The sequence below is a fragment of the Euphorbia lathyris genome, chromosome 9, assembly GCF_963576675.1.
Source record: "Euphorbia lathyris chromosome 9, ddEupLath1.1, whole genome shotgun sequence".
NCBI lineage: Eukaryota > Viridiplantae > Streptophyta > Magnoliopsida > Malpighiales > Euphorbiaceae > Euphorbia > Euphorbia lathyris.
In genome coordinates this window covers 74,585,151-74,608,587 of record NC_088918.1, presented here as the reverse complement: position 1 = coordinate 74,608,587, position 23,437 = coordinate 74,585,151, and the positions used below count along the sequence as shown (strand labels likewise).

The 23,437-nt window shown below is 37.0% G+C and overlaps 2 protein-coding genes across 2 annotated transcripts in view; both read right to left on the bottom strand.

Moving 5' to 3' along the window:
• Window positions 1-13,811: 13,811 nt before the first annotated feature.
• LOC136207427 (pentatricopeptide repeat-containing protein At1g63080, mitochondrial-like) overlaps window positions 13,812-23,437 on the bottom strand; it is a 31,583-nt gene continuing 21,957 nt past the window's right edge. The window contains exon 3 of the mRNA XM_065998682.1: window positions 13,812-14,251. The gene's annotated coding sequence lies outside the window, so the exon portion shown is untranslated. The remainder of the gene's footprint in view (window positions 14,252-23,437) is intronic.
• Window positions 14,903-16,609, bottom strand: LOC136207428 (putative pentatricopeptide repeat-containing protein At1g12700, mitochondrial). The gene has a single exon (XM_065998683.1). It carries the CDS (start codon window positions 16,607-16,609, stop codon window positions 14,903-14,905), a length of 1,707 nt encoding a protein of 568 aa, XP_065854755.1.

Here is a 23,437-nt window from a genome sequence, read left to right as displayed (position 1 = left end):
TGATACAAACCCTAGATAAGAGTAATTACAAGAAAGCCCTTAATATAACTATTATACACTATTACCCTCCCTCAAGTGGAGCCGGGGTTCTACATAGGCTCAACTTGGAACACAAAAATTGAAAGCGAGCCTTGGTGAGTGGCTTAGTAAAAACGTCAGCGATCTGATCCTTGGTGGGAATATACTGGACCTGCAGTAGACGTTTGGTAACTCTATCCTGAACGAAGAAAAAATCAATCTCGATATGTTTACTGAGGTGATGGAAAATGGGATTGACCGTGAGATAAGTGGCTGAGATATTATCACACAAAAGACGTGGAGGGTGAGGAAGAGCAACACCCAATTCATGTAATAGAATCTGAAGCCAAACGATTTCAGAAGCACCGGTAGCTATAGCACGATATTCAGCTTCAGTGGAAGAGCGAGCTACTGAACGTTGCTTTTTAGATGTCCAAAATATGAGAGAGCGACCAAGGTAGATTGCATACCCGGTGGTAGACTTGCGATCATCCAAGCTACCAGCCCAATCAGCATCAGTAAAGCCATATAAAACAACTGAAGACTAAGAATGAAAGAACAGACCCTGGTGCTTCATATGCTGAAGATAACGAAGTAACCGTTTGACCCCTTGCCAATGAATTAGAGTTGGAGCATGCATAAATTGAGCCAATTTGTTGACAGCAAAAGAGATATCAGGGCGAGTGAAGGATAAGTATTGAAGACTTCCCAAAATGCCGTGATACTTAGTTTGGTCTGTAAATTTGTCACCTTTACCCAGATGAAACTGCTCTTTGACACACATGGGAGTGGAAATACCATTACACGATTGCATATTGGTTTTGTGGAGTATCTCAGTAATATAGTTGGCTTGATTTAAGAGTAAGCCAGTCGGCATCCAATGTGCCTCGAGACCAAGAAAGTACTGAAGTTTGCCAAGGTTGCGAAGAGCAAAGTGAGTCTCCAACTGTTGAATAAGAGATTGAATAATAGTGGGATCAGAACCCAAGAGAACAATTGTCGTCAACATAAACAACACAGAAAACAGTAACAGCAGTAGTGTGCAAATAGAACAAAGAGGTGTCAGCCTTGGAGCCTTTGAAGCCGCGAGAAGAAAGGACCTCAGTTAGACGACGATTCCACATACGGGGAGCTTGCTTGAGACCATACAGTGATTTATTGAGTTTACAAACATAGTTTGGATGAGCAGAATAAATAAACCCTAGTGGTTGGTCCATGTAGACAGCTTCATCAAGAGTGCCATTCAGAAATGCATTGGAGATATCCAGCTGAACAATAGAACAAACATGGGAGACGGCAAGGGCAAGAAGGAGCCGAATGGTAGTCGGTTTAACCACCGGACTGTATGTTTCAAAATAGTCAACACCGGGACGCTGGGTGAAGCCCCTAGCAACCAGACGGGCCTTGTACCGTTCAATAGAGCCATCTGAATTTTGTTTAAGATGAAAAAGCCAGCGACAACCAACTTTGTTAACTTAGGGTGGCCGGGGTACAAGGGTTCAGGTTTTATTTCGAATGAGAGCAGTATATTCCTCAAGCATGGCTTTGCGCCAATGAGGATCTTTAGATGCCACGGTATAGGAGCTCGGAACTGTGGGTAGAGTGGAGACTAGGGCACGGGGTGGTTTGGGTTTAGGGTGGCTAGTTTTGGATCGGGTGAGCATAGGGGGTGTTGGTTAGCTATGGTGAGTAGGTGGATGTGATGGGTCAGTGGTGGCGGTGACGGGTCAATGGTGGCGGGAATAGGGCTGGATGATAAGCTATTATGAGTAGCAGTAGAGGTAAGGGAAGGAAAAGTAGGCGAAGGTGTTTGCTGGGTTGGGGAAGTACTATTATGGCATAGTCAGCTCGGCGAGCTGGCCTAAAATAGGCCAGTTCGTCGAGCAGTCTTGCCCGATACGCCCCCGCACGGTCACTGAATGCCAAAAATGTGTTTTTCGCCCGAACTTATCCCTGCGCATACACAAAAACTCCAGATAACATTAGTCCAAAGGCTAAATTGACCCGCCAATCGCTTATTTTGAGCAAACGCTTCATTCAGTGCGACTTTTGACGGATCAATTAGCTTCAAAAGATAACGGAATTATAATACGCATGCCATTTTGGCCGTATTTGCCTAAATTGATCATAAAACGAGCCTAAACAACGAAAAGTAAATAAAACGTTTCCAATTTCTAACTAACTCACACAAAAGCATTTAAATGCGAGAATTGCTCGCTTATTAACTAAATAACGCTAAAACCCGTCCTAAAACTGTACCCAAAGATAGGGGTTTTTGACCCCTATCAAACCTCCTCACACTTAAAGCTTTACTTGTCCCCAAGTAAACTAAAAAACTAAACCCGCAATCACAAGCAAGCTAGAAAACCTCTCGGTTTGACTAGGTGCTTGACACAATTTCGAGCATCTGTAATCACATGCATTCGGAAATACAAAGTAGAGACACGATATCCAAAAGCCGCATTTCAATTATCATAGGTCATATGTTTTAAGAAAAGGACACATGTTCAATTAAATGAGCTTGAGGGGATCGCTAAGTAAAACACCTCACCATAGGTAGTTCACTCATTTCACACAATTTTGGTGGCTAAAGTGTTTACTCTCGGCTTATGTTCTTGCTTAGGATTACGTTGATTTTGCACGTTCATCCGAGTTCATCTACTATGCTATATGACTCCGATGATATCAAAAACAGCCTCGAATTGGGGTTGTAATGTGGTTAGAGGGTTAAAGGTACAACAAGGGTTAATAGTTCTAGCGCTGAAAAAACAAAGTTCAAATGACTTTAGCAAATATGAAGTGACTGAGCTTTTTATTCATTCATTATTCTCTTTTTAGGACGTTTTCTTGAGACGCTTTTGATTTTAAGAACTGGGGAATGAAGTTTTCCCCTTTTTGTTCGTCTCTTTTCTTTCCTTTTCTTTTTCTGTTTTTTTCTCTTTTTCTTTTTTTTTTCTTTTGGGATAGTGATGCTCATTCACTTCTTAGACTTTTGGCTTGCTACTATGATACCATAAACAAATATAAAGCGCTAGAAACGACAAAGGCTCGATATGAGCTTTGCAAAAACTGAGGGTTAAGTAGCAAACCAAGTGATGGTTTGCAAAAATTGGGTTAGAACGAAAGAAAAATCTATAAACTACAAAAATAAAGGCTCAAAAGGGCTTCCTAGAGTGGACGAAAAAGAGAAAATAAGGTAAAGAAAAGGGTTAATTCTAATGAGGCTGATTTCATCGTTTATCATCTCAAATCATTGCATGTAGGTTCAACACAACATTAGGTGCAAAATCTGTAATTTTTCCACAAGTCAAAACATTCACACAAAAATGTCAAGAAAAATAGCTTTTTGATGTTCGCTCTTAGGCTCAAATTCAACTCACAATTCTTTAGGTTTCAATTTTGTGTTTACTAGTTCTCCCCAAACTCAAGTTTAACATCACATGCCTTCAATTCTTAAGTTATCTACCTAAGTAATGATTTTAGCATTTCTTCAAAAGTAGGATCTAAATGCAAACTTTAGCTCATGCTTTTACAAATACAAGGATTGTGTCCTACACCTAAACTAGTTGTCATGCAATCTTAGATTCGGTTCTCAGCCCTCAAGGACAAATAACGAAGTTTAGATTCGAAGGAGGTTCACGGTTTTAGGTCCTAAGCATGCAAAACATAAATAAAACCCAAAAAACGCAAAACTAAACTAGACACAACGCAACAAAAATTTAAAAATTATACAAATTTTTGTAAGTTTGTCTACCCCTCCTCCTCACACTAAAAATATGCAATAAGTTCCAACATTGCATCACAAACCATAAAGAACAAGTGTAAAAAGTTAGGGTGGAGAAGACAACTTATTGATTTTATCGCAATCGCCAAAAACTTGATGATTTGCGGTGCCATTTTTTTTGTTTTTTTTATTATTTATTTATTTCAGCTCCATTCGGAAAAAAAATACCGAACCGTTGCTTATCTCGGCCGAGCAACGGGCTAGGTGGCAGTGCCCATCGGCGGGCTGGGCGCAGTGCCCAACAGCGGGCTGGGGGCAGTGCCCAGCGGCGGGCTGGGTGGCAGTGCCCAGCAGCGGCCTGGGCGGCAATGTCCAGCGAGCTGGGCCGCCCGGGGCAATTTGTTTTTTTAGCTTGGCAGGCAGAAGGTCCGAAAAAAATATATATATATATTTTTTAAAAACCCGAACACTTTAAAAAAACGTTAAAGAAAACTAAAAAAAAACTAAACTAAAAGAGCAATGTATAATCTAAATAAAATAAACCTGAAAAGTTTTATTAAAACTTGGGTTGCCTCCCAAGAAGCGCTAGGTTATAGTCGGTGAGCTCGACATAGAATTCCCACCTAGGTGTATGCTGACATTCGCGTTATGAATTCAAATTCCTGAATAAATAATCCGTACCTGCAAAACAGATTATCAGTTTCAACGAATTTTAATGAAAACAAAGGATCAAATTTAAATAAATTATGAAAAAGTTTAGTTTGCTCCCTTTTTTATTCTCTAGGTAGATCAAAGAGAATGAAATTTTCTGGACATGGAGCAAAACCGAACTCTTCTATTTTTGGATTCTTCTCTAGAGGCTCAATTTCAACTGATTCCTCAATTAATATTGAAACTTTTGGTTTCTCATAATCAGGGATCAGTTCTTCATTGTTAATGGGAAAAGATATTACCTTATCAACCTGACTTACCAAATTAGGTTCTTTAATTGATTCTTCCGCGGTTGAATCAACTAGGATCCCTTTTTGTATGCATAAATTTTTAATTGAGGCATACAAATCGTCAGTTTGATCTTCGTGAGTAGATAGAAAGTTAAGCAAATGCGTAATAGACTACTTATTTCCATTGTTTGTAGCCATTTTCTAAAAAAAAAAAGAATCATTAGAAATAACAATAAAAAATTAAAAACAAATATTCACAAAAAGAAAAGTATAAAGGATTATATATAAACAAGTATAAACGATTATAAACAAGTATAGATGATATTCACAAAGATATTCACAAAGGAATGCCTAAACTAACAAATCAACCTTTGGTTCGATATTGCAAAAGAAATAAATCCCCGGCAGCGGCGCCAAAAACTTGATGCGCCTCACGGCATTGTCGGTACCGCAAGGCTCACTAACGGATAAGTGCACCCGGTCATTATCAAGTAATAAATCTGGAAAGTCCAGGTATCGAATCCACAGGACTTATTTACCACAAGTATCGAATTACTTGGTCTCAGGTGTTATCTAAGCTTTGCGGGTTTTGAGTTTGTTTGTTTAAGTTAATCTACTCCTAGGTTGAATTATACTACTCCTAGCTAAGTTATCTAATTCTAGCTAAGTTATTCTACGCCTAATTAAGTTAAACTACTCCTAATTAAGTTATACTACTCATAGGTGATCTTTCACTAATGCAATTACCCGAAGGAAAATGGTATGAATGATAATAATGAAGTTAGCTTATTAGGTCTATTGATTAAAAACCTAATCTAAGTCAAGGCGATTAACCCTACTTACCCTCCTGAAGTTCCTAGTGCGTGATTCCCTTGTAAGGCCGAAACTAGGTCTAAGGCTCAGCAATTTGGGCTTAATCAACTAAGAGGTCGTCAATCTCCTAGGCTCTGACTAGGTCAGATTCAGCTCGCAATATGTGCCTACTAGATTTTGGGGCTTTTGAATGAGTTAAACCAATTGAATAAAGCGTAAGACAAAGATTAAACAATTAAGCATAGAACAAAATAAGAGCTAAAATATTATTAAAGATGAAGAATAATATCACAGGATACAATTAGCCTAGGATTCATTGACTGTATCAAAGAGTACAAACAAGGAAAGGTAAAAGGAGATACGAAAATCCCTTTCAAGGAACCTGTCTACTCTGCAATCGACTTCCTAGGTCTTAAGGACGGACCTTGAATATTCCTCGAGAACAGTTTTGAAGGAGCTTCAATGGAGGTCGAAGAAGATGGAGGAGATGGAGAGGAAATTCAAGGGGAGAGCTAAAATAATTTACAATTAATGAAAGAAATCTAATTTACATTGGAAAAATCCTATTTATAGACGCGGTTCGGGCCCTCTTCTTGACCTATTTTGTGTCCTTATACAGGTGGGAAGTCATGGGACCGGTCGTGGAGTCGTGGGGGCAGAATTGGTCTTTTTGACCAATTCCCGCAGGTCTGCTCGCCGAGCAGGGCGAGCTGCTCGGCTAGCAGGCACTGCTCGTCGCGAGCAGGCTCCCTGCTCAGCCAGCTCGGCGAGCTGGCCTACGAAGGCCAGCTTGGCGAGCTAGCCTAAAATAGGCCAGTTCGTCGAGCAGTCTTGCCCGATACGCCCTCGCGCAGTCTCCGAATGCCAAAAATGTGTTTTTCGCCCGAACTTATCCCTGCGCATGCACAAAAACTCCAGATAACATTAGTCCAAAGGCTAAATTGACCCGCCAATCGCTTATTTTGAGCAAACGCTTCATTCGGTGCGACTTTTGATGGATCAATTAGCTTCAAAAGATAACGGAATTATAATACGCATGCCGTTTTGGCCGTATTTGCCTAAATTGATCATAAAACGAGCCTAAACAACAAAAAGTAAATAAAATGTTTCCAATTTCTAACTAACTCACATAAAAGCATTTAAATGCGAGAATTGCTCGCTTATTAACTAAATAACGCTAAAACCCGTCCTAAAACCGTACCTAAAGATAGGGTTTTTTGACCCATATCATATACCCAACTGTATTTAGTGCAATGATCATGAAATAAGACATAATAACGATAGCCATCCATGGATATGACAGGTGCAAGACCCCAAACATCAGCACAGAGCATATCAAGAGGTGCAGTAGTGGTATGATTAGACATGGTAAATGGTAACTTATGACTTTTGCTGACACAATAAGATGAGCAAGTAGGAATTTTATTATTCAAAAGATCAATATTATTCAAAGCAACAAATCATTTAACAATTGGAAAACTGGCATGTCCAAGACGATCATGCCAGCGAGATAAACTAGCTAACTAAGCATTGAAATTGCTAGAGCTTGATAGGCACAAAGAATACAAGCCTTCATTACTCCAGCCTTGAGCTCTCACCCGGCCCGTCTCCAAATTCTTCACAAAAAAACGATCAGAGAAAAATTCCACAGAGACATGATTAGAGTTAGTTAAAGCAAAAACGGATAACAAATTGTGAGATGACTTTGGAATGTGTAAGATATTACGTAAATTGACAACATACGAACCAAGCGAGACAAATGAATTACCAATGCGATGAATAGGGAGAGTGGAGCCGTTACCTATTTGAACTTCATCACTCAGAGTGGATGTTGAGGTTACCCAAGTCCAACGTGACATGATGATTTTCCCTGGAGTCCAGTACCCACGGTTGAACATGAGATGATGCAGTAGCGATGTGAGATTGAGGTGGTATGGGATTGTCACGATTAATCTTTGGTGAGGAGCAGTTCCTAGCAACGTGGCCAATACTGTGGCAGTTGTGACATGTCAAGTGAGCTCTGTTGAAACATCTTTCCACATAATTTTGATTTGACAAAATTGTTTAAGTATAATATTCTAAAACACACTAAGTTTAAATGCTTTGACACAAGGATTAAAAGGCCCAAGCCCAATACAAGAGTCAAAGCCCAAGTCAAACAATTCAAGACAACTCGGCCCGCGTATGTCAAAATGTTGTCGTTATGGACAAAACGCAACTCAACAAAAGAAGGATCTAGAAGACCTTCAGAGAACAACTTCGGAACGAAGCTGCTGAGTTGATTCGACAAAGCGTACAAGACAGCAGCTGGCTAAGGAAAACTTCCAGATAAAGTGTTTCCACTTTGGGTAAAGTTCAGACAACACAATATGCTGTCCAATTGACTTTACCATAAAAGGAGAGACACTCTGCCGAGCTGACCAAAAGCTGACCGAGGACAGAAGGTACTAAAATATGATTGGCCGAGAGCTCTGAGCAAGTCAGGATGACAACGACAGGAAGTCGTTTCCCTCTAACGGTTATTTCGAAATTCGAAATGACTGATGCCTCAAGACGTCTCTATAAATAGTGCCATCAGTTGCTTCATTCTACACAGAACTTGATCAAGCCATTACGCTGACCAAATTTCTACGCAAGTTCTGCAAGCAAAAAGCAAAGCAATCTTACACTAAATTTCATATCTTTTGTGTAAAAGTCTAGAGTGATTATTCAGTCATCTAAGGTGTCTTAGCAATCATTGTTTAGGACAAACACTTATCATTTCTAGAGATTAGAAAGGAGAGGCTGAGTACTCGGTTATAGTACTCAGCGAGAGATTAGGATTGAGTAGAGGTATAGAGGAAGGTACTCTTGTTATACTCAGTTGCTAAGATTGTAAAAGGTTTGAGGCTCTACCTTTAAAGAGTTCAGTAGAGGATTCGAAAGCTCGGAACGTGTTCCGAGGACAGGATGTAGGCTTAGAAGCCGAACCTGGATAAATCTGCTGAGTAACACATTTCTTACCTTAAACTCCTTATATATATTGCTTGCTTAAATAACCAAAAACTGACCAAGTAAAGAGGTCAAGCTGAGTTGTGCGCATCGAACATCTGAGCTCAGGAATAGACTCTAAGTGCTATCTCCTGACTCAAGTTAAGAAACTGACCTAGTCACCAGTTGACTAAGCCAGTATCTTGCTTTTTACTCAGCGCCGCTGTTAAAACCTTTTCTCTTAAGAAAAGAAGTCTGCCCTAAATTAAAAAAAGTTTAAATAGTTCCTAACCCCCCCTTGGGACTATACTTGTAACGTTATAAGGGACCAACAAGCTCTCCTATTGGAAGCAAAATATTGTGTCGAAGTCGAATAACTAGAGGAAAGCTGCTGTCCTTCAGAAGCAGCCCCTCGGCTAGCAGCATATGAATTCTATCCAGCAGAATGACATCTGCCACCACGACCGGTTCATCCACGGCTACGACCTCACTGTCCCGAATATCCATTAGAGGGGTGTCGGCCACTGTATAGGGATGTTGGCGGGATCAAGGGTACTGGATTTTGGCGAGTCAAATTTCGCTCTTCCGACAAGAGCAAGCCAAACAATTCATCATAAGTAATTGGTTCCCGAATGGAATGAAAATGTCAAGAAAAAGCATCATAAGTATCACCAAGGCCTTGAACAATAGCTTCATTGAGATCATCCTCGGGCAAGAAAAATTGATGAATCGCCAATTGATCAGAAATAGCTTTGGCACAAAGCAAATAAGTAGAGATATCATCGGTAGCTCTAGTAAGCGTGCTAATTTTAGCACGAAGAGAATGAATCTGAGAGCGAGAGCCTAAAGCATATGTGGTTGTGAGTTTTCTCCAAGCCTCAAGAGCAGTGGTAACAGTAGCAATGTGAGGCAAGAGAGATTCCGAGACGGAACTTAGCAGAACATTGAGAACTTGTTGATCCTTACGGTACCAGGATTGATAATCAGGGTTGGGGGCTTGATCGGGAAGCAGTGGAGATGGAGTAATAGCTCGAGGATCAATGTGATCCGAATAACCACTACCACGAATAGCAGATAAAGCTTGTGCACACCATAGAATATAATTCGATGATGTGAGTTTCACGGTCAATTGACTGTGAAGGGACTGTTGATGGTGCGCATAAGTGGGAGGCGGTGGGTTGTTTGAAGAGGAGTGGAAGGGATTTTCTATAGAGGTTTCGGGTGAGTGGGAGGAGTTTTCGTCGGCCATGAGAGCAATTGAGGAAGACAACGTGGAGGGGAGCGTCTAGGGTTTGGGATACGGCTCTGATACCATGTAAGTTGGAGCAAGCAGTGCCTCTGTATTGATGTAAATCGTGAATATATACACAATGATACAAACCCTAGATAAGAGTAATTACAAGAAAGCCCTTAATATAACTATTATACACTATTAGAAACCACTGTAATAGCATATATTAAGTTTTATTTGTTATCAGTCAAATTAATTAATAAGGAAATATAATGATTTTTATTTTTTAACTAATATTTTTTTTGGGATAATACATTTCCAATTTTTTAAGTTGTTCAAAAACTGCAGCCGACATCTAAATGTCAAAATGTTACCACTAACTTTCCTAACTTTCTTATTTGGAATAAATAACCATTCAAATTCTATGTGGCAACACATGATTCAAACTTCAAAATATTACAACTAACCCCCTATTATCACGCGCTGCTACATGAAATTTGAGGGGTTACTAGGGACTAGTTGTAATGTTTTGAAGTTCAAGAGGTCAGTTGCAATTTTTGGACAACTTAAGGGGGTTGATGATGTATTAGGATTTTTTTGTTTAAAATCGAACCAAATATTTCAATTTTTATATAGTATTTGGTTCGGTATCAGCATCACTTATTCTGATTAATTGGGTTTTTGTAGTTCGGTTTTAATCGATGCACTGCACACCCTTATTTCTATAATTGAAAAACTGAACTTACATAGCTTATAGTGGACTAAAGCTGTAGGAAAGCAATGCTCAGATGTGATGAAAAAGTCATAAGAGATTTCTTTAACGAGTAAGATCAAAACATTATTCTTAGTTTGCCGCTTTTTAGTAATTACGTTTAAAACATTTGGTTTTGGAGTTTAGAGAATGGTGGTTCTTTTTCTGTGAAGAGTGCTTACAATTGGTTATGTAATAGGACCATCTGGTTGGTAATAGTATGTGGAAAAAGATGTGGAGTTTGAAAGTTCTCCCTAAAATGCGTAATATATTTTGGCGTGCTTATAGAAATGTTTTGCCTACAACTGCTGCGGTTACGGATAAACGTGTGGCCGTCAATCCTGTTTGTGCTATCTGTAATTTAGATTTTGAGTCTATTTTACATGTGTTTAGAGATTGCATTCACGATCAGTCTGTTTGGAACGTGTATGATTTAGGTAGAGTGTTGGGTGGCGTTTTTCTTTACTTTAAAGATTGGTTACAATTCATTCTTGCGAATTTTAGTGCTGAGAATTGCTGTTTGTGGACTATGGTTGTGTGGAATATGTGACTGAATAGAAACAATTATATTTGGAATAATTCAAGGAATTCTGGAGATGTTTGTTTTCGTCTTGCGTGCATTGGGTTGAAGGAGTGATGGATGAATGTTTGTGCCCAGATTGTTCCAGGTGGGGAAGTTTCTACTTGGGGCGCAATTCGATGGTTACAGTCTCCTCCACCTCGCTTTAAACTGAATATGGATGTCTCTATTATCTCAGGGTCATGTCTGCTGGGTTTAGGGACGGTGTTACGAGACTGCAACGATAAGTTTTGTGAAGCTTTTTTCAAACCTGTGCAAGGTGATTTCTTGCCTCGTGTAGGGGGAGCTATGGGCATTCAGGAAGCTCTAAGTTGGCTCAATAGAAAGGGTATGGACGACTGTCTTGTTGAAGCCGATGCAGAGGTGGTGGGTTTAGATCTTCAACTTGCCTCCAAGTCTTATTACAACCTTGTTCTTGATGATTGTAATAGTGTATGTTGATTCATTCGTTTAATGATGTTAATATCATTTTTTTATAGTCGTTCTGAGAATAGTGTTGCTTATGAACATGCAAGGACATCATATTCTATGCCAGGACTGTGGAGTGACATACTAGTCCTCTAGATTTCATTGTTCAATCTTTGTATTCTGATTCTATTTGATGCATGGTCTCTTTCTTAAAAAAAAAAGCTCAAATACTAAGCAACTCTAAAAGTGGTCACTATGGTCCTGCAAAATCATTATTTTATATATAATTTATTTTAATTATAAATATTGCTATAAAATTTCACCAATAGTAGACAACTAAATCATTTTTGTATTAAAAAAGAAAAGAAAAAATAAAGGTGTCAAAAATTGGCAACATTGTCATAATCATTTAAGCAACATTTATTACCTTCAATGCAAGACACTCTTTCAAGCACCCTCCACCTTATCAAGCATCATTCCGAGCACGTTGCATTGGAGATACTCTAAGAGTGTCTACATCATCTCTATTAATAGAGCATCTCTCTCCACCTTTTAGTGCATCCTTATTGGTAAATATAAAAGGCAAAAAACATTATTAGGTCCCTAATCTTTCATTTTTTGATTCATTAAGCCATTGGTCTTTTATTTGAATACATTAAGTCACTGATCATTTATTTTTTTATCTCATTAAGCCCTTTATGACCAAATTAATAAGTTATGTACATCTAATTCTGTTAAAAATACTTTATTAATAAGGTTTTTACAAGTTTCCTATAGTCACATTACACATCCAAAACGACTTTCAAACAGTGAAAAAATACAAATTTCGAGTGCGTGTGCACTGAATAACATGTTAACTAAATTTTATGTTCAAAATTACTTTTCTGACCATAAAAGGTTTAATGAGACAAAAAAAAAATGATCAGAGGCTTAATGTATACAAATAAAAGATCAATGATTTAATGAACCGAAAAATGAAAGATAAGGACATAATGATTTCAACAGCTGGAGGGGCATGGCCCCCTCCAAGTCCTTCCCTATTTTCGCCTCTGATTACATACTCCTTTTTAAAAAGTTTTAGGTTTAACTCCCCCAAGCTTGTTTTATTTTAAAAAGTTTTTATTTATTTTAACTTTATTTTTCAATAATTATAAAAACATATTATCATTATTAATTAATTTAAATAGATTCTTTATTTTGATAACACTTTTAAATTCATTTTTATTATATCTTTACCATTAAAAGAATTAATTTTTTATTTTTAAGATTCAAAAAACTTAGTTTTTAAACTAAATTTTAATTTATGAAATATAAAATTAAAAACTATAAAAATGTTATAATTTTTTAGAAACTAGCATTGAACTAATAAAAAATTAAATATATTTACGATTTTCACGTTGGACATTTTTAATGTTTTAGCAAACACACCGTCGGCCACTTTTAATGTTTTAACGAACACACCAAAACGACGGTGTGTTCGCTAAAACATTATAAGTGTCCAACGTAAAAAGAGTAAACATATTTAATTTTCTATTATTCAATGCTAGTTTCTAAAAAATGATAACATTTTTACAGTTTTAATGTATTGGACATTTTTAATAATTTTGCCTAGCCCTAACGGCCTAGACTTTGAAAATTTACCCTTTAACCCCACATCTAAAATTAGCCCTCCAAAACTAAATTCCTAGCTCCGCCACTAAAATGATACACATGTTTGATAAATACAACAACAACAACAACAAAGCCTTAGTCCCGAAATGATTCGGGGTCGGCTAACATGAACCATCATATAAAACCGTGAAAGTCAAGTCGTGTCAGCGACACAGATTCGCTCCCTCCAATCCGTCCTATCCACCTGAACCATCATATAACTCCGCCTGTGAGGGTCACTTGGTGGCCTTTACAGCCGGTCCCAAGCCCGGACAAAGGAGGATGGTTGCGGTAGGTTTGTGGCGGCCAGCGTAAAACTTAGCCACATCTTATGACATGAACCATAATATAAACATGTTTGATAAATAAATACTAAAAATGATATACCGAGTTAAACAAGCCAACCATTTAATTAATGGATCATGTTATATCAATCCATTTATTAAATGGTCATGTCAAGATTGACCCTTAACCACTCACCAAAGTAGATCATCACAATCCGTTTATGACCTGCCAACTCATTTTAACACCCCTAGTTACTATCAAGTCCGTGTCTCTATCTGTGCCTGTGCCCCAATATACGCAGTCAAAATTAATTGGGAAGCGCCAGTCTAAAACGCGCCTTAACATCCTTAAATTGATTAATCATGCTTTATTATTACAAAAAATAAAGTAGTATCCACATGTTTTATACTTGGATAATTTTGACCTGCAAAAAATTCCAGTTGAAGATAAAACATAGTACAGTTCTTTTGATTCCCTTGACTAATTATAAGGGCTCTAACATATTACGAAAATGTGACAAAGATTTAAACACATACTATCTGGAAACAATGTTGTATAAACACAATCCATTTGTATCAACGAACTGTCAGTCTATCAGCGAAATCCAAAAGTTGTACAAACACAAATTGACGGCTTTCTTTCAAATAATCAAAATTTGAACAAACAAACAAGCTAAATACTCCAAATTCTTAGCAACTGCAATTTTGCACCATTTGCAAGTAGCCTTTTATTTATTTATTTGCCAGATAAGAACAAGGAAGCCACCATTATGCTCGAAAGGCATCTGTTTATGACTTCTGTTTCTTCTTTTCTTCAAGAACTGATATTAACTTATAGCTGTAAAGGATTAGAGCCAAAAGTCCAATACCAAGGACAACACCTGAGACATATACCCGAACAAAGCTACGTTAATAAGAGGAATTCACTTTATGAAATCTTTTTAATAGATTTGCTCTTCATTTTGTTTATAGATTGATAATAACTATTTACTATCATTACTTAAGCTTATTTCATAAAACTTAAATCAAGATCAGAAATCATGTATTCATATACATGGGAAATAAGTATCATAAACTCATTTCGTAGCTTGAGAATAACACTAGATGCTCAACTATCATGCAAATGAAAGAAAATTTTAAGCAATTAACTACCGCTTTTATTTACCTAGTAACCTCAGATTCTATTATACCATTCCTATTTTACAGATTAAATTGTTTACTAAGCTGCTGCCTGGGCAATAAGAGATCAATCACTAATTATACAACCCACTGAACAAAGTTGAACAACTTATCAAAGAATCACACATTTTTTTCATACAAATTCTCATCTACCACAGGAATCTCTATCCCTAGCAAAAACTCCCAATGTATTTTGACCAACTCTTTACACTTTTATAGTAGGCATCAGACTCATACTAAAATGAATTGAGTTGGAGTACGAATAATTCAGAGCAGCAAAACATAATTTGGAAGCAGGTGAAATAAATGTAAATTTCAACTCATCATTTTACCTTGATATGCACGGAGACTCTTTATAGTAATTTCACTATAGCATCATTCTCAGCCACCAACTCCACTGTGGTGTTATCTGCAGAGAAGCCCTTGCCACGCATGTCATGAATAAGCTCTGCTGCCTTGGCCAAATCCTTGCACCGAAGAAATCCATGAATCATCACATTATAAAAACAACTATCTGGCAAGCAGACACTGTTTTCCATATTTTTGAAGATTTGGTATGCTTCATCTAGGAAACCTTTCTTGCTAAGTCCATCAATTATTATACTATATGTGTAGATTGTAGGCTGCAATCCATCAATAAAAAGTTCAGATAACAATTTCTTTACATCCTTAAACCTTCCAGCTTTGCACATGCCTTCAATTATGATATTGTATGCAACTATATTAGGCTTCACTTTGGTCATTTGCATTTCCTGAAATAAGGAGAATGCTATGTCAAAATGTCCATTTTTGCAAAAGCCATGTATCAGAGTTGAGTATGTTACTACATCCGGAAGATAGTCAGTTGCACACAAATCCTTCAAGAGCTCGAAGGCTTCCCAAGGTCTTCTTGCATGACATAAGCCGTAAATAAGAGAATTATAAGTATGATTGTTAGGAATTAAACCTCTAGAAGACATTTCGTAAAGAAGTTGTTTTGCCTCGCTAATACATTTCTTCTTACAATACCAATTGATCAAGATGGTATAAGTATGGACATTAGGATTGCAACCCTTTCTCATCATCACATAAAACACTTTCCTAGCTAGATGCATTTGTCCATGTAGACCATATCCATCTATAATTGAACTATATGCAACGACATTGGGCTCGACACCCGTTTGAATCATTCTGCTTAAAATAGATTGAGCTTTTATTATCATTCCTTGTTTGCAAAGTTCATCAACTAATATACTAAAAGTAACTACATTCGGCACTATATTCCTTTCCAGCATCTCTTCAAACAACGTTGAAGCTTCCTTCCACTTGCTTGAATAGCAAAGACCATAAATTAGTGAAGTGTAAGTGACAACATTTGGCAAAATTGCTTTACTCTTAATCTCTTTGAAGAGATCAAATGCTTCATCAACTTGGTTATACTTGCAAAGACCGTCAATAATGGCACTGTATGTCACCACATTAGGTCGGCAACCTTTCTCAACCATTCTTTTAAGCAAACCCATTGCCACATGCAAATTTCCAATTTTACATAGACCATTCACAATCACATTGTACGTTTGTACATCAGGTTGATGACCTATAGCCACAATCTTATCAAATAAATCTACTGCATGATCAATTTTACCATCTTTACATAAACCATTAATTAAAGTATTGAAGGTTACAATGTGAGGTTGAAAACCAAGCTTGTAAATTTTGCCGAGGACAGAAAACCCAAAATCCACACGCTCTAAGTGGCACAAGCAATTAATTAAGATGCTACAAGTATAAACATTAGGTTCAATACTCACCAATTCCATCCGCTTGGACAAAGAAAGGACAGTCTGAAACTGCTTCATCCTAACCAGTAAAGACAACAATTTAGTGAACTCGATAACAGATGGTCGGGGTTTGGTACGAAGAAGCTTATCAAAAGAAGAGACAACTTCATTGACCTCAGCGCCAGAGTAATGAGTATGGAGGGGAGAAATTAAACCACTAATCTGATGAAATGGAGAGAGATTGAGAGGTAAAGTTGAAGAAGAAGAGAGAAGAAGGCGTCTGGAGGTGGTGGTGAGCATCGTGGAGTAAGATCTGACTCTGAGAAGTGATTTTGGGGTGAATCGAAAAAAACCTAACAGCAGCAGATTAGAATTAGGGATTTGTTTGATTTGGGAATTTGTTTATCTCTTGGTTGAAAAAGTCATTCGGACCCTCTCAGTTTTGCAAAAGACCCAAATCGCCTTCGAAGATTTTTAAATTTACATTAATAGTCACTTCAATCTTTAACCCTGATCATTATAATGTATCTAGTGGATAAGACAGCACGTTAAAAATTTACAAGTGTGCTTATAATTTTTATCAGATAAATTGAGAAAAAAAAAAAAAAAACTCATCTATCTTTATCCGCATACTACTCACTCAATTTCAAAATTATGACTAATGGCGGTTTGGTTCAGCTTTTAGCTGATAGTTGTTGCAGTCGCTGTTAGCTGTTTGTTATTAGCTGTATAATTACTAGTGGTTGGTAAAATTATATTAAACTGTTGTTGTTCGGATTTAAAATGTCTAAAATGAACATGTTTTAAATTAATCAACGATGAAAATATAAAAAGGAAATTATGAAAAAATACCATAGAATTGATTTTGGCTACTAACATTACGGGTATAATTGCACCATTTTAGAAGTTAAGATTAAACTTCCTCCTAGCTACAAATGTTAAGAATATTTTTAAACTCTGTCCTATTACAAAATAAAAAAAAAATGTGTTATATAAATTAATAAAAATAATCTATATAAAAAAATTATTGAACACAATAAAACCTTGTTCTTCCGGTAATTATGTTGTAGGAATATAAATAATGTTAAAGAATAAACATATTTTGTGGAAATAAGAAAGATAATTTTGTCAATAACATACAACTACAAATATCTGTTTATGAAAATCTCCAAATATGAGTTTTTCGTGAAACGTTCCAGAATATTGCAGTTTCCAGAGAAAATGTTAAATACTGCGGTTATGTAAACCTAACCAAACGCTATATTTCCTGCGGTTTGGAGTGAAACGCTAAACGCTTATCTGAAAAGCTGAAACAAACACCCTCTAAGAGTCTGTTTATTTTACCTGTTTTTTAAATAAAAAAGCAACTTATTCGAATTTTTCTAATATTTCTTTAACTCCTATTTAGATTTAAAAGACAAAATACCGTTCCGAAAATTGAAAACAAAAGGACACTAAATTTCATTTTATTGTAATAAAGTTATTAACTTTGTTTTTCATTTCCATAAAGTCATTTCTATTAATTCAAACCGAAAAAAAAACTGAAATAGTGACAAGTCAACCGCATTAGAAATAACTGTGCTACATATAATATGGTAGTTATATGTATGCTACATAACACTTAAAAAATAGAAATATATAGTTTTTTAGTCACATAACGGTTATAAACATTTTTTGCTACATTAGATTATCATATCATACTGTTAGCCCAAAAAAATAAAATAATTATTTTTATGTATATAAATGCTTAGGTTATGTTTTTTAGGATATAGTTTATATTTTCTAGAAATAATACACGTGTAAGCTAAGCTTCAACCCGTGAGAAAATCCGGCACCACGCGGGACGTGTCCTCAAAACGCAGCGCGTAAACAAGGCGTCCGGAGAAATCAACGTCAAAACGCAAACACGCAGCGCGTCCTTCATCTTACGCGAGGCGTAATTGCTCACGCACGACGTATTTGTCAATACGTCGTGCGTAAGACGCATTCGCAGAGCATTCCAAGATCAGAGGCTTGAATACGCGGGGCGTATCCACCAGTACGCAGGGCGTATTCCTTCACGCGGGACGCGACACCAGAGACACCACGCGTGGAAACCATCAATGAAACGCACTAGGCCTAGTGTCCGCCAACACGCAGGGCGTAGCAGAGCATATGCGGGGCGTGTTGTCTCGTCCAGAAGCAGTCAACGGCAGTTGAGGAAGTTAAGTTAGTTGGTTAGAGTTAGTTAAATTAGTTGGTGACTATTTACCAAAAATACCACTGACTATTTACCAAAATACCACTGACTATTTACCAAAATGCCACTCTAAAAAAGTATAAATAGACCCTTATTGCTCTATTTTTCCATAATTTTTTCCATTTTCCTCCATTGCTGTCGCATTTGTTACGAAATTGTCGCATTTCGTCGAAAATGCGACAAGAACTGTCGCATTTCGTTGCAAATGCGACAAGAGTTGTCGCATTAACAAATGCGACAGTTCTTGTCGCATTTGCGATGAAATGCGACAGTTCTTGTCGCATTTGTGACGAAATGCGACAATTTCGTCACAAATGCGACAACAATGGACGGAAATGAAAAAAATTTATAGAAAATAGAGGAAATAGAAACGATACCATTAAAGATGAAGAAAGAGGCAAAACCAACGAGAAAAGCAAGCGTATAAGCAAAAAATATACCATTTGTACGGGAAATTGAACATAATATGTCAAAAATCGCTAACGATTGGTATAAGAAATTGAAGAAGATGAAGAAGTTGAAACAAAGAAGGAGAAGAACAAGAAGAACAAGAAGCGGATGAAGCAGAGGAGGAAGAAGAAAAACAAGAAGCGGATGAAACAGAAGAAGAAGAAGAAGAAGAAGAAGAAGAAGAAGAAGAAGATTCATCAAATAGAACTAAGGTTAGTTTTGTCCAAAATTGGTGAAAGTGTCTAATTTGGTAACTTTGAGATAATGTGGGTTAGATATGTAAATTGGGGTCATTGGTTGGGTCAGATTAGTAATTATCCCTTTCAAATGTCTAAAATGAACATGTTTTAAATTAATCAACGATGAAAATATAAAAAGGAAATTATCAAAAAATACCATAAAATTGCTTTTGGCTACTAATATTACGGGTATAATTGCATCATTTTAGAAGTTAAGATTAACCTTCCTCCTAGCTACAAATGTTAAGAATATTTTTACACTCTCTCCTATTATAAAATAAAAAAAATGTGTTATATAAATTAATAAAAATAATCTATATAAAAAAATTATTGAACACAATAAAACCTTGTTCTTCCGGTAATTATGTTGTAGGAATATAAATAATGTTAAAGAATAAACATATTTTGTGGAAATAAAAAAGATAATTTTGTCAATAACATACAACTACAAACATCTGTTTATGAAAAGCTCCAAATATGAGTTTTTCGTGAAACGCTCCAGAATATTGTAGTTTCCAGAGAAAATGTTAAATACTGCGGTTGTGTAAACCTAACCAAATGCTATATTTCATGCGGTTTGGAGTGAAACGCTAAAAGCTTATCTGAAAAGCTGAAACAAACACCTTCTAAGAATCCGTTTATTTTACCTGTTTTTTTTTAATAAAAAAGCAACTTATTCAAATTTTTCTAATATTTCTTTAACTCCTATGTAGGTTTAAAAGACAAAATACCATTCCGAAAATTGAAAACAAAAGGACACTAAATTTCATTTTATTGTAATAAAGTCATTAACTTTGTTTTTCAATTCATTTCCATAAAGTCATTCAATTAATTCAAACCGAAAAAAAACTAAAATAGTGACAAGTCAACCGCATTAGAAATAATTGTGCTACATATAATATGGTAGTTATATGTATGCTACATAACACCTAAAAAATAGAAACATATAGTTTTTTAGTCACATAACGGTTTTAAACATTTTTTGCTACATTAGATTATCATATCATACGTAAAAATTAAATGTGACTGTTATATCATTATTCTGGTAAAAAATTATCTAAAAAAATATTGAAATACTTTGTTTAAATAAAAATAGAAATAGAAGTGTTTCAAAAAAAAATCGAAGTTTAAGTTCAAAAAAATCTTGAATTACTTTTTAACTATGTATGAGAAAGCATCAGACCAGCCGATAAACTTCAACCAGTCTTCCATTTTGTTTAATAGGAACTGTCCTCAAGTTGTGTGTAATACTGTGAGTTCCTTGTTTAATATCTTCATGCTTGCGGTCCCTATGAAATATTTGGGGCTCTCGTCATTGGTTGGGAAAAATAAATTCCAAGTGTTTCGGTTTGTTGGGGAAAGAACTCGGGCTCGTCTAAATAGTTGGAAGGCAAATTTCCTTTCTCAAGCGGGTAAGGAATTTTACTGAAATATGTCATCCAAACTATGTCGTCATATGCCATGAGCCTATTTCTATTACCCAAAATCATTTGTTCTGATTTGGAGAAGTTGGTGAACTCCTTCTGATGGGGTTCAATGGGACATAATGGTACATATATTCATTGGAAAGCATGAGATAAACTTTGTATTTCTAAAGAGGAAGGGGATATGGGTTTCAGACGAATGCATCAGTTTAATCTAGCTTTATTTGCTAAATAGAGATCGCGGCTACTCTCTAATCTAGAGTTGCTAGCTACACGGGTCTATAAAGTTTGCTATTATCCTGATACTTCTTTTCTAGATGATGAGTTCGGTAACAACCCGAGCTTCATATGGAGGAGTATAATGGCTACTAAATATATCATCAATACTAGTGTAAGGAGGGTGATCAGAGACAGTAGAGGGATAAATATCTGGGACGAGCCTTGGCTCCCGGATGAGAAGCCATATGTGGAAAGCACTCGGTTGACGGGGGTAGAGTGTGAGGTGGTGGCTAATCTCAGGGTGCATGGGGCATCGGATTAGGACTCGGAGCTAATACGAGGATTATTCACGGATCGGGACATTGGTCTGATTTCGCGAGTGTAGTTTAGTCTTAGATAGATAAATGACTCGTAGGATTGGAAGTGGACGTCTTCGAGACGATTCTCGGTCAAAAGCACTTACCTGAAGTTGATGGAGGCTGTGGCAGACCCGTTTCATAGAATTCCTAGGGTTGAATGGACGTCATTATGGAACCTTCAAGTTCCTCCAAAGGTTCAAAATCTGATGTGGAGGTCCTTGTCAGACGGCTTACCAACCTGAGCTAATCTTCGTAGATGGCATGTGCCGATAGATCAGTCGTGCCCTTACTGTCAGGTCCAAGAGAAGACGTTATTTCATGCGTTAATTTCCTGTAGGTCTGCTCGGTCTCTTTGGGATTTTTTGACTCTTGGAGATATTAGTGTGAGGGTCACATCGTTCTTGGATTTCTTGGCGTATGTTGTAGCGTCGAAACCAGTGGTGGTTGTGGAGCAGGCGGTGGCGGTCTGGTGGGAAGTATGGATGGATCGAAATGAGGATTTTTGGAATGGTGTTATGTAAAAACTTTTCATAACCAAAGAGCCAAAGAGCTTTGAGAAATCTCTTTTTATCGAATTGATTTTTATTAAAGTGAGGAACTGCTTATATAGCAGATTACAGGGAAAGTTGAGCTGAGTAAAGCCTAAGCTGAGCTGAGCTGAGTAACGCCTAAGCTGAGTAACGCCTATGCTGAGTAACGCCTAAGCTGAGCTGAGCTAGGCTGAGTTGTAAACAAAATATAAAATTGATTCTATATTTCTAACACCCCTCCCTCAAGTTGGAGATGTTATGCGGACCAGTCCCAACTTGGATAAACTTGGCCACATTTGATTAGAACTCAATGGCTTAGTGAGCACATCAGCCAATTGTGATTGTGAAGCCACATGTGGGGTGGTGATGAATTTTTCCTCCAAGTATTCACGAACAATATGGCAATCTATGGCAATATGCTTTGTTTGTTCATGAAATACTGGATTTGAAGCAATGTAAATTGCTGACTGATTGTCGTAATTGCACTTGAATCTGGAACTCAGCAAGGAGGTATGTTAACCACTTGATCTCATATACGGTGGTTGCCATTTCACGATACTCGGCTTCAGCAGACGATTTTTTCACCGTTCCTTATTTCTTTGATTTCCAACTTATCAAAGAACTGCCTAACATTACACAATAACCGGTTACAGATCGTCGTGTAATTTTGCATCGTCCCCAATCAGAATCGCAATATGCGAATAACTAGAATTCTGCATCCGCAGCATAGAACAACCCCATGGACATTGTTCCCTTCAAATACTGAAGCACATGTTGAGCAATTTTCATATGGACCTGTGTGGGAGAATTCATATGCTGACTAAGTTGCTGTGTGATATAGGCAATGTCAGGACGAGTGAAACCAAGGTACAAAAATCGACCAATCAGTCTCCTGTATTGCTTTGGTTCTTCAAAAGGATCTGAAATTGCATCAAATTGTAAAACGGAAGGGAAAGGACTACTGGCTACTTTAGCATTACTCATGTTTGCATCTTTTAACATATCAAGAATATACTTCTGCTGAGTGAGTAATATGCCAGAATCTGATCGAGCCAGTTCCACACCCAAAAAATAACGAGCAATTCCCAAATCCTTGATGGTGAATGTGCGATTAAGCTCTTCTTTTATCTCTTGGATTAACTTTTCTGAAGTTCCAGTAATGAGGATGTCGTCAACATACACAATAAGGACAATTAAATCAGATTCTTGTTTCAAAATAAACAAGCAATAATCATGAATGCTCTTTTTGAACCCCATACTTTTCAATTTGTTGCTGAACTCTAGGTTCCATTGACGCCCGGCCTGTTTTAAACCATATAAGGACTTGTTAAGTTTACAAACATGTCTAGGTTTCTCCACATGATATCCCGCTGGAGGCTCCATGTACAAATCTTCATCAATATGTCCATGAAGGTATGCATTATTTATGTCAGCTTGATGAATTGGCCAGCCTTTACTTGCTGCAATTGCAATGAACATACGGACAGTTGTTACTTTTGTAACATGAGCAAAACATTCATTGTAATCCACTCCAGCCTTCTGTGTGTATCCACGAGCTACTAGTCGTGCTTTATAACGCTCCACAGAACCATCAGGGTTGTATTTAACTTTAAATAACCACTTTGATGAAATAGTTTGCTTGTCAGGGGGTAAAGGAACCATAACCCA